At 31.5% G+C, this 11,871-nt stretch overlaps 1 protein-coding gene across 2 annotated transcripts; it reads left to right on the forward strand.

Moving 5' to 3' along the window:
- Positions 1-581: 581 nt before the first annotated feature.
- Positions 582-10,540, forward strand: LOC126853356 (transcription initiation factor TFIID subunit 4). 2 transcript variants are annotated; one of them, XM_050599005.1, is made up of 10 exons: positions 582-2,206; positions 2,434-2,712; positions 4,700-4,816; positions 4,909-5,241; positions 5,597-5,776; positions 6,073-6,344; positions 6,513-6,679; positions 6,764-6,894; positions 7,065-7,247; positions 7,358-10,540. In XM_050599005.1, the coding sequence occupies exons 1-10, from the start codon at positions 1,205-1,207 to the stop codon at positions 7,634-7,636; spliced, it is 2,943 nt and encodes a 980-aa protein (XP_050454962.1). In that variant the 5' UTR covers positions 582-1,204; the 3' UTR covers positions 7,637-10,540. The 2 variants fall into 2 exon arrangements, with proteins under 2 accessions (XP_050454962.1, XP_050454963.1); XM_050599006.1 differs by having other exon boundaries at positions 583-2,206; positions 2,434-2,649; positions 7,358-10,539.
- Positions 10,541-11,871: the final 1,331 nt, after the last annotated feature.

Consider the following 11,871-nt stretch of genomic DNA (forward strand, 5'->3'; position numbering starts at 1 on the left):
GTGGGCGAAAACATTACGGTGCAGACGTATATCAATCTCTCGCTTCCACAGTTCGTGTACGTATGCGCATGCGCATTGCATCAAGTACACAAATTGTGGAAGCGAAAAGTTGATATACATCTGCACCGTAATGTTTTTGCTAACGCCGCTTATTGGGAAGATACGTGACTAGCAATATAGTATTACATATATGAGTATCCAAGATTCAGGGTATCTAGGGGTCTCGCATGATTAACCAATCAGAGCGTTCTGCATCGAAATGTATCCAAATAAACGCCACTTATGGCCTTCGCACACTGGACGCGATATCCAATGAGAGCTCTGCTTTTTCAGAAAAGCAGAATTTTGATTGGATATTGACCATCGTTCATCGCGTCTATTGCGAGGCTATTGTATATATATATATATATATATATATATATATATATATATATATATATATATATGACATGGGACTCTATCTTTATTACAAGAATTTTCCAGCAAAAAAATATAGGTAAACAACATCATGATATTGGCTATCGAATAGAGAATTCTTAAGGTCCCAAAAATTCGTCTAGTTGATAGCCAATCATGTGATATTGTGTTTAGGAACTCTCGAACAAGGGAACCGTTATCTCAGATTTGGGAACGCACATAACCCGCAGAAGAACGATTACGGATCTCGGAACATGCTTTCTTTTGATCGTTTTCAAGTAATCAAATAGAGACTGATTAAACGTGCTTCCGGTAAGAGACTTAAAGAAAAAAAAATTGCATCCCATTTCTCGCGTATTATTACATAGGTACTGTATGTCTTATCGTTATTATACATTTTATTAATTTGTATGAACGGCGTGTCGGAGATGTACGTTCGAAGATGCCATTTTGGCGGGTGACGTGTGTGCACGCTATTGACAGCCATAACGCGACTCGCGGCGTGAACGACGTATGGTTTTGCGTGACTTGTTGATCGCGACGAAGTGCGCGCAGCCGGAAATACGTGATCGTCGAGAATATTTGAAAGCAATTACGGTGCCTTTAGAATGGCGAGAATTTGGCGGTTATACTGCCCAATGGTAAACAGAGAACTCGCCGCGTACAATTTTCCGCTGCGCTAAGTGGGGCGAGTGGAGAGGTGGGGGGGAGGAGAGGCAATGCACCATGGGAATAATTTGCGACAGGCGCATGCGCAGTTCAGTTTACAGTTGGAGCTTGGAAGAAAATGGCGTCAGCTAAGTTTTTAGAGGAAGCTCTGAGCACGGATGTCGACGAATCCGCAGTGAACGCGATAGTGGGCTCCCTCGAGACGCAGCTTGTTACATCCACGCCGACTGTGGCCGGCCATCAAGCGAGTCCCGCATCGGTGAGCCAACAGAATCATCAGGTGAACAGCGCTATTTCCAACGGGGGCACCATCACCGCGGTACAGCCGCAGAAACATGGGGTTTCGAACGGCGGCGGTGTGACCACTGTGAATAGTCTAATGACTCAAGAGGTCACTAAGCCCATCACTACCACCAGCACTTTGCTGCCAGTAAACGTGGTTACTTCGAATGCAGTGGCGCCGCAGGTCATCACCACACAACAGCAGCAACAGCAACAGCACACACAACCGCCAGGAATACCTCCTGCTGCATATATCAATCAAGTATCGAATACCAATCAGGTATCGAGCAATCAGGGCACGCATATACCAAGCTTGACCAAGGCACATGAATCAGTAAAGATTATCTATCCCGGCGTTGGACAAGTTATAGCCACTACAGGGGTGGCAAATGCGAATAATAAGCTCACCTTTCCTGCCCAAACTGTTGGGCAGCTAGCGAACGGTACCTTAGGTATAACTTCACAACCGGTACTGCAGACTACATCGAACGTTGTTTCCAATGTCGGTTCTGTCAGTCAGACAGGTAGCCAAACAGTGACCGCAGTGAATAAGCCGACAGGCGCAGCTTTAGTGATTAAGACTAGTGTAGCACCCGGTGGCATGGTTTCTGTTCCAATGTCGGTTCCAGTCTCTGTGGCTGGCAATGCAGTGAGCACAGCATTGCAGGCCAAGGCTGGAGTTACTTCGACGATAGTACCCAGCAGTGTTCAAATTCTCAATGTAAATACAATGCGTCCTGCAACACCAGTAGCAGGACAGCAAGCCAATAAGCAAGTTACCCCAAGAGTGGTAATTGGACAACACCAATTGGTAGGAGCGAGACCAGGAGCTCCAGGGGTAAGATATGCTTTAGCATTTATAAATATGGATAATGTAGCAAAATTTTTCTTAAAATTATGGATATATATGTATGTATACACACATACACACATGCAGCATATACAAACTAGGACATTGTGTAATTTTATTTTATGTATCATTTGACTCTCCATAGTATATAAAACTTATAAATTATACGATAATTAATAAATATTATTTTTTAATTTTTTATTAATTTTTTTTAGATAACATTACAGGCACTTCATGGCCTTCAACCTGGTACTCAAGGTCATCTATTATTAAAAACAGAAAATGGACAGTATCAGTTATTGAGGGTAGGTCCAGCTCCAACTGCAGGTACTCCCACTGGTACTGCAGTTACGCCGAATAGTATAGCTGGCAATGCAGTAGTTGCTGCACCATCTCCAGGCACTACCTATCGCCTAACTTCAGTGCCGGCTGTAAGTAGGCTGAATACCCAGTTCACTGGCCCACCACTCGCCACTCTAAGAAAATCTGTTCAGGTGACGCACTCTTATACCTCTTACAAGACTCGATGTAGTGCTACTGTAGAGACTTCTTAGTTTGTGACTTTGTTTTCTGGAATGATGTTATCAGTAAGCCAATATATTTTGTGCTTACAATTTGTACTTTCATTCAACACATTTAAATTTGATTTATTTATGACACAAAAATTTCTTTAATTATAAATTATTTGTTTATTTTAATATTATTTGCGAATATTTAGTACATTATTATATTATATTATTATATTATTACATTATTATATTATATTTACAAATCTTAAAGTTTTCTTAAATATGTATTGTAAGTACACAAAAATTTTACAAGCAATGTTATTATCTATAATCAACATAATTTTGATCTAAATGTTCTATAAACTTAAATTGCATAATTGATAACATCTCATGATTAGCTTACTTTTGGGATGCATTTCTTTGGTAGTATGTTTTGAGTTTCGTGGAGTGTAGCAAATGCATTAAAGTTCAATGTCTTTATCAAATATATTGCATGAATTATCGGTTAAAGGTGTTACGTAGGAAATGCTATAGATTAAAGATAAATTCTCTTTAAAAAAGAGCATAATTGTGTGAGAATATTTATACATCTTTTTTGTTTTTTTATACTTTTATATATATATTTATTAAAATTATTTCCTTATTGCTATATCTAATAGTATACGCATGCGTAAATACATTATTCAAATTTGCATAAATTTACTTTCTACAAATCTATTTATCTCTAATTGAAATAAAAATAATAACAGTAAAAATATAAAAAATTAATTATTATTGTTTTATATAATGCTAACAATGTAATATTATAATTGGTTAACAAAATAGTATTGTACAATTATTTTTAAAATAGTTTTAAAAAATTTTTTGATATTGTATAATACAAAATTTGATGGAAGGTCTGTATATAATATCCTGTACAGTAAAGTAAAACGATCCATAAATATTATTTATTAGCATATGTTATATTTCAAATAATAATATATATTTTCTATATGTCTTTACAATTACAAAAAGAATAAAATACGAGTCTGTACAAGGTACAAGTGCGTCTATAGAATACATTGTAATAAATAAGTTGTTACCAAACTTTCTTGAATTTAAAAAAGATAATGAGGAAAACCATTAATAGCTTTACATTTTTTAATTTTATCTATCAGTAAAATATTGTACATGTACTTTTATACTTATATATACATTAAGATATATACATTACTTTAACATAAATGTAAGAGAATTTAAATTATTTACTAAGTAAGTTGTTAATCTGGATAATTACCATCATAAAGAAAACTTATATGTTTATAGTTTTCTCCAATAACCAGTAAAATTTTTTTATAGGAGTATTCTTATTTTCAATTTTTGGCATGCATGTATAAAAAAATAGATTCAGTTTGTAATCAAGAATATAGTTATATAGAATTTAGCAAAATTCTTCTAGTTGCATGCAATAAGTAATGAAAAAAGTTAAAACATCTCATTATATATAAGAAAATAATTTTGTACTTTTGATTCGTTATCTTGAATTTTTAAAAAATTTTAGGAAATTTATCTCTTTGTTTTAGTCATAGAATATATAATTTTTCTTAATGTTATTTAAAATTATTTTAATTATAAATATAATTATTGAGAAAAAAAGGGGAAACAGAGTATGTGCTGCAAGGATTTTCAATGATTTATTTTTCATAGCGAAAAATTAATTTTTAATATTATGATTACTTATTAAAATTTACTTTTTTGGTATTTATATTTTATTATTATCATTTTTGCGTGCAATCTATATTTTTTAATTACATTTAAATATAAAAGTTATTGTTATATAATATTCTATGAATTTTTTTAAACATACTTAACACTTTAATACTTTGAAAATATTTCTATGTATTGCAAAAATAACTTTATATTTTTAAGCATATTTACAATTATTGTTGTATGTATATAAATAATATTTATTTTTTTATATGTATTGCTGCAGACTGTTGCTCCTACTATTACTACATCTACTACAACCCCAGGAACAGTAACTACAGCACCTACAACTACTTCTGCACCAACGGCTACTACTGTTCAAACAGTTCAAACATCTGCACCAGTATGTTTTATATAAAATTAAATTTAAAATAATATGATTTATAATGTTTTATGTGATATACTTATATAAATAATGTTTTTTCTTTCTTCTAGCGTCAAACTATTGATAATACCAAAGAAAAGTGCCGTAAATTCTTAGCAAACTTATTAGAATTATCTAGTCGAGAACCTAAATCAGTGGAACGCAATGTCCGAACTTTGATACAAGATCTGATTGATGCTAGAGTTGAACCAGAAGAGTTTTGTGATAGGCTTGAAAAATTATTAAATGCTTCACCACAACCATGTCTCATCGGATTCTTAAAGAAAAGTCTGCCGCTTCTGCGGCAATCGCTTGTCACAAAAGAATTATCTATAGAAGGAATAAAACCTCCTCCAGCCAATGTTGTTTTCTCCATAGCTTCAGCTGTTCCAACTATTACGCAGGTAGAATTAACTATCTTTTATGAATTCTATTAATCCTATAAGAGGTATGTAAAGTGTGATAATTTCTCGTAATAAAAAGTATTAATTTTTAGGCTTTTGGACTCTTGTAAAGAGAAATATTGTAGAGAAATGATTTTCTGAAAAGAGAACGAACATGTTTTTAAAAATTTTTTTTGAGATATTAATATATTACATTTTATCACAAATCTATATTTATATTTATATAATTTATTATTTTTAAGAGAATATATAATATATTAGTAATATTTATAATAGAGAAAAGAAAGGACTTCTTATCTCATTTATATTATTTTCTAACTTATTATTATTAATTATATTTTACTATGTATTCTAGCAAACTCAATATAGACCCGCAGTGGCAGCGACAGTTCCTGTAACAGCAACTGCAACAGCAACGACACAAGTAAGAGTAATGGCACCGCTTCAAACAGCAGTAACAGCTGCAGCAGCAGCAGCAGCAGCAGCAGTAGTAACAACAGTTCCACGGCCTGCTCAACCTGTTCCACAAAGACTTGTAAGATTTTTATAATTTGTTATAATATTAATATGTGTTTATATATGTGATACCTTGATATGATAGTATAATGATATTATCAGATATCTAAAAGAAATTTGCATTTATTTTGTTATTAAAAATAAAAGAATCATAGACTAGAATAGTTATATGAATTTAGAATCCGTTGATTGTACTAAACTTATATATGCGTTTAATAATATATATTAATTGTTTCAATACTACATTCTCGAAGTTTATGTTAAGATTTTTTATAATCTTGTTACAAATATGCAATAAAAATTATAATGTTTTAGGTTCGACCAGTCACAACGGCAATGGTTCGTACTCCCGCTACAGCGTATACTGTAAAATCGACAGTACCAGTAACTGGAATTCGACCGACTGCCCCTATAGTGCAAAAACCACCTATAGTTACAACAACGGTCGTAAAAACAATCACGACTACAACGCAAGGCAAAACAGTAAATACAATCACTACTGTTAATAAAGCCGTAGTGCCTTCTCTTATTCAAAAACCGACTGCAAAGGAAAAAGAGAAAAAAACGTTTTCATCAGCAGGATATACGTAAGGGATATTTCTGTTTTCTAAGAAAAGCATAAAAAAAGCAATTATTACTCTTAATAAGTTAATAAATGAATGAAAAAACATCAATAAAACGATATTAATTAAAAGATAATGCATATTAATTATTATAAACATATGATAATGTAATCATTGTATTTTGTTATATAGGGCGGATGATGATATAAATGACGTAGCAGCTATGGGTGGTGTTAATCTTGCAGAAGAATCTCAAAGAATACTTGGTTCTACAGAATTTGTTGGTACCCAAATACGATCTTGTAAAGATGAAGTATTTCTGCATATGACACCATTACAACAGAGAATTAAACAAATTGGTAATTTTAATTTTATCTATATTATTAAATTAATATAAAATATATTAATACAGATTAGATTTATACAAAAATATACTATTTTAGCATCCAGTCATAATTTGGAAGAACCAAATCAAGAAGTAGCAGCATTAATTTCGCATGCTGTACAAGAGAGGTTAAAAAATTTAGTAGAAAAATTAGCAGTCATCGCAGAACATAGGATAGATCTTATAAAGGTAAGATTTGATTATCTTATTTATCTTGAATCTTTGTGTATTTATTTATTAATATAAGTATAAATCATATATACATCTCATTATAAACTAAAATTATTTCTTTTATATAAATTAGCATTTTATATCTTTTCCTTCTGTTTTTGCACCATTTTTTTTTTTATTATTTGAAGGTCGATCCTAGATATGAAGTAACTCAAGATGTAAGAGCGCAATTAAAATTTTTGGAAGACTTGGATAAAGTCGAGCGTAGGAAACATGAAGAACAAGAACGAGAAATGCTTTTACGTGCCGCGAAAAGTCGCGCAAAAACAGAAGATCCCGAGCAAGCCAAATTGAAGGCTAAGGCCAAAGAGGTAACATAAATACTTATGATTTTCTGTGCAATAAGTTTATATGATAAGTCATATGTTTATTTTAATTTTTCGTTAATTGCAGTTTACTTAAAATATATAAAATGTTTCAGATGCAACGTGCAGAAATGGAAGAATTAAGACAAAGGGAAGCGAATTTAACAGCTTTACAAGCAATTGGCCCTCGTAAGAAGCCTAAGTTGGACATAGCGGGATCGACCAATAGCACAGGTGGAACTCCTGGTGCAAACGCATCAGCTAGCGGATTAAACAGACAAATGCCAATGAGACCACGTTTAAAAAGAGTGAATTTCAGGGATTTGTTATTCCTTTTAGAGCAGGAGAAAGAAACGTGTAGAAGCACAACATTGTATAAATCGTACTTGAAGTGATGCACTGTCAAGGGCAGGAACTTTCGTGACCCGCCCGAAATCTGGCGCTCTATCTACATGATATTTTATGAGCTGAGCTCGATGGATCGCGCGATGTTACTCTATGCTGTAATAAACAGTGTCTCATCGCGAATTGCATATTGCAATGAGATTCAATGACAGTCGGCTTGGAGAATACCGCATATATTCAAAATAAAATTATTTCCACCGTGTCGATACTAAGCTTCCTTATTGTAAATGACTGAACATTTTTTAACTGTAGTATACATTTTTTAAATGTAACATAATAGTTCTTTATTTTTCAACACGAAATCGCATCAATGAAAGGAGCAATGTGTATGAGCACATGTTTCGCAGTTAGTCTCTATATAGTCTTTTCATGGCAAGAGAGAACGTTGTGTCTGGCCATATACAGTGCTTCCTCGTTACAAGAAAGATTTTTCGCTCCACGCTATACAAGTACTAGCACGAGTTATTCCTCCCTACTCTCCTCTCCCATTTTTTGGAGCGAGCAAACTCAAGTCTTATCTGATGCTCTATTTTGCTCGCTCACATTCTTGTCTCATGTTCGATCAGATCATTTGGCCATTGGCAAGATTTATGGGACAGTTCCTGGAAGGTAAACAAGTCTGTGCGTCCATATTAGAGGATAGCGACCGATCCCGAATAATCTTTTAACGAGGTAACACTGTAGAAACATTGTTACATAATGTATACATGAATGCGTGAATGCATTAAGTGAATGAGTGTACATTGTCACTATGTATAGGTTCGCTATATTGTAATACTTGACCTATACTTTTGGACACTGTAGCACTAGTGTAAAATAAGTAGGTTTTGTTATAATAATAAATCGTATTTTTGCAAACTGTATAATGTAATAATAATACCATGAGCACACTGTCCAAAAAGTATGGAATAATTTGTACAATATCTTACATATAATTACTAAATAGTGATAATTTCAATGTTGGTACAACACAATATAGCTACTCTCCACTGGAAAATGGAATTGTTATCAGTATATTATGTTGTATATTGCGAACTACGATTTTCAGTGTTTATAAAAAAATTAGCTGTTACGTTTTTTATTAAAGAAATATTTACAAAAATAAGAATAATCAATATTCTTTTGAGTGATGTTAATTTAATTATTTATATTTCTCCTTCTTGAAATTGATGCGCAACTTCTACTGATAAGATAAACTTCCGCGGGAAGTTATACTTTGCATAATCGATTAAAATAAATTCAAAGTGAGTACCTGATTTACATGTAAAAAGAATAATCACAAATATGTATGCGTGGGTGCCTGAGATCATAGAGATAGAGAGAATAATGCTTAAAAATATCGATTTTTATTAATTTTCTTTTTGTGTCAATATTTTATTATACTATCTGTATGCCCACACAGTATATTCTTTCAATACAATTAAGAAAGTATTGCATGTATGATACTTATGATTAATAATATTTAATATATTATTAATCTCTTTGTATCTCATACACATGTGTATATCATATCATTTACAATATAACATGAAATTATCTGTGCAATATAAATTAGCACATTTTTAGTAGATTTCTTTTTCTTTTAAGTCAGTTATGTGTTTTATTGTGAAACTTATATATTCATATTCTTGTATTAAGGATATTTTTATCGAAATATTTCACTTCATATTATTTTAATTATTTTTTGATATAATTTATGTTTTACTTTAAGAAGAAATTTTGTACATTATAATTACAGAGTAAAATTATATATCTACTTTCGAGTACTCTCAAAATATCCACATACGGTGTGTTACCTTCATTATTAATCCGCAGTTTAGTGTTATAAGATTATATAACACATGATTTATTTCATTATATTTCTATTCTATGTTCCATGTCAAATAATTTATATCATTGTTTTTATTACTCCAATTTTTGTGTTTCCAATTTTTGGTCAAGGCAGACAACACAGTAAAAATAAATAAGATATACTTCCTCTATTTCTATAATAATATATTTCGAGATACGACATGACGGTCCTTCATTTTCAAATATCAATAATCAAAATAAGCAATGTATACAATTGTGGTAATTGTTGATTATTGTCACATTGCTATACTTACATGCTATAATTGCTTTTCAATTGGTTTTACATAAAAAAGATTGAATGAATATAATGTGTAGGAAAGATAGATATATTTAAAGATATGAATTGTCGTAACTTTAGAGAGATATTATAGCACGATGATTCTGCATCACAGATTTATAATTGGGAAAGTGATACCATTGTGTTAAATATAATCTCATCTAACGTTCCATTAATACATATTCTGTGTGTGTGCGTATGCGTATGTATAAATAAAATGTTTCATATTTATTATTTATTTTGTCATCGCGATTGATTTGATCATTTTTGAAAGAGTTATTATGATTGAGAATTCAGCATTCATACATACTAAAATTTAAATGTTCAAATTTAAATTTAATGTTTATTTGACTCGTTTAATTAATATCCAAGTTATTTCTGTTGTGACAGAAATAATGACAATGTATACTTGTATAAATAAGCCGTTTTTAATAACTGTATATTTTATTTGAAAAAATGCATGCAAGCTGTCATTATATATTAATTTTGTCGAGCATATCGCGTATAAAAAGTTTTCATTTAACTCTTTTTCTCTTTGCAATTGTTATATCATTCTTTAAAAACTCGTAGCAAAACGTAAAGTCACGCATGAATCATAACGTTCTCTTTACTGCCAATAGATAGAATATTAATATATCTATAAATAGAAAAATATATAAAAAAATAATACAGTATATTACACACAATTTTGTGGTACATTATGATATTTTTATAAATTGTACTGTGGGTAAGCACAGCAAGAATAAGATAATAAAATACAGAAACGAATCTTTCGTCAAAATATAAACTATATTTCTTTATTTTTTAATTAGACTTTTTCTTTGGTTTCATTATCTATTAAAATGTCTATTAAAAGGACATATATATATATATATATATATATATATATATATATATATATATATATGTATATATATACACATAGAGAGAAATATATATATCTTTTATTAAATATATATCTTTTATTTTTTTCATATTTTTTATCATAGAAATCTTTATATTGCATTTTTTCTATAGTGTATATGAGACGATCATAATAATAGAGACTAGATAACTAGATAAATATTAAAGACGAAAACCGAAAAAATTCGTGTTTATATGTATATATATAATTATCTTCTGATATTTTACACATTTTCTAATCATGTAATTTTTGCTTTATACAAATAAGATTTGTCTTTATTGTGCCTATCTATTAAATAAGCTCTCCGTCATGTGTTAACGTTGACATTGAATTGTTTTTGCACAATCTAATTAAAAGATAAAGATTGATAAAAGACAAAAAAAGCGTATAATAAAATCGAATGCAAAATATAGTAAAATATCGGTCTTGGCCTCGATTTTTATGCAGACAATAACGGTGGGAATTTATCCGAGGATATCCTTGAATTTCGAGCCTCTGTCTTCCGCGTAGCCGACGGCTATTTCGCTATTCCGTGTCGTGTATCGAAGGACCAAGGTGACCAGGGCGATCCAGAAATGGAATATAATCACGGAGAGAAAGGGAGATAAAAAGCGGAACGTCAGAGGAAGAGAGAAAGCGGGAGAGGGCAAATGAGAGAGGGAGAGAGAGAGAGAGAAAAGCGTTCCGCCGGGTGGATTCGAGGGATGACAGCCCCGGGCTGTGAAACCCTCGGGCGACGCGGATATTGAGTTCACAGTAACCATGGATACGGGGCCCAAGGGCACGACGTTTGTGCGCTTTATCCCTTATTCCCGCGGTTACGTGATCAACTCGGTCCCAATGAGCTCTCTTCCTTCGCTTCTCGCGTATGCGTTCTTGCATAATCATTATCAAATTGATCGACACACATTTTTTTCTACATCTGAAATCTTTCTCTCTGCACACATTTATTTTTATATGCAAAATAATAATGCATATAATTAAAACATTGATTGAATAGTATCAGCATTTGTAGTATGCCTTGTGTTTTATAACTATATATATATATATATATATATATATATATATATATATATATATATATATTGTGTTATCATCAATCTTGATAATATATATTTGAAAATATCCAAAATAAATCCGTGAAAATAATTTATATAAACAAAAATATCTCATTCATTTTTATATGGGATATG

This window comes from Cataglyphis hispanica, chromosome 12 (assembly GCF_021464435.1).
Source record: "Cataglyphis hispanica isolate Lineage 1 chromosome 12, ULB_Chis1_1.0, whole genome shotgun sequence".
Taxonomy (NCBI): Eukaryota; Metazoa; Arthropoda; class Insecta; order Hymenoptera; family Formicidae; genus Cataglyphis; species Cataglyphis hispanica.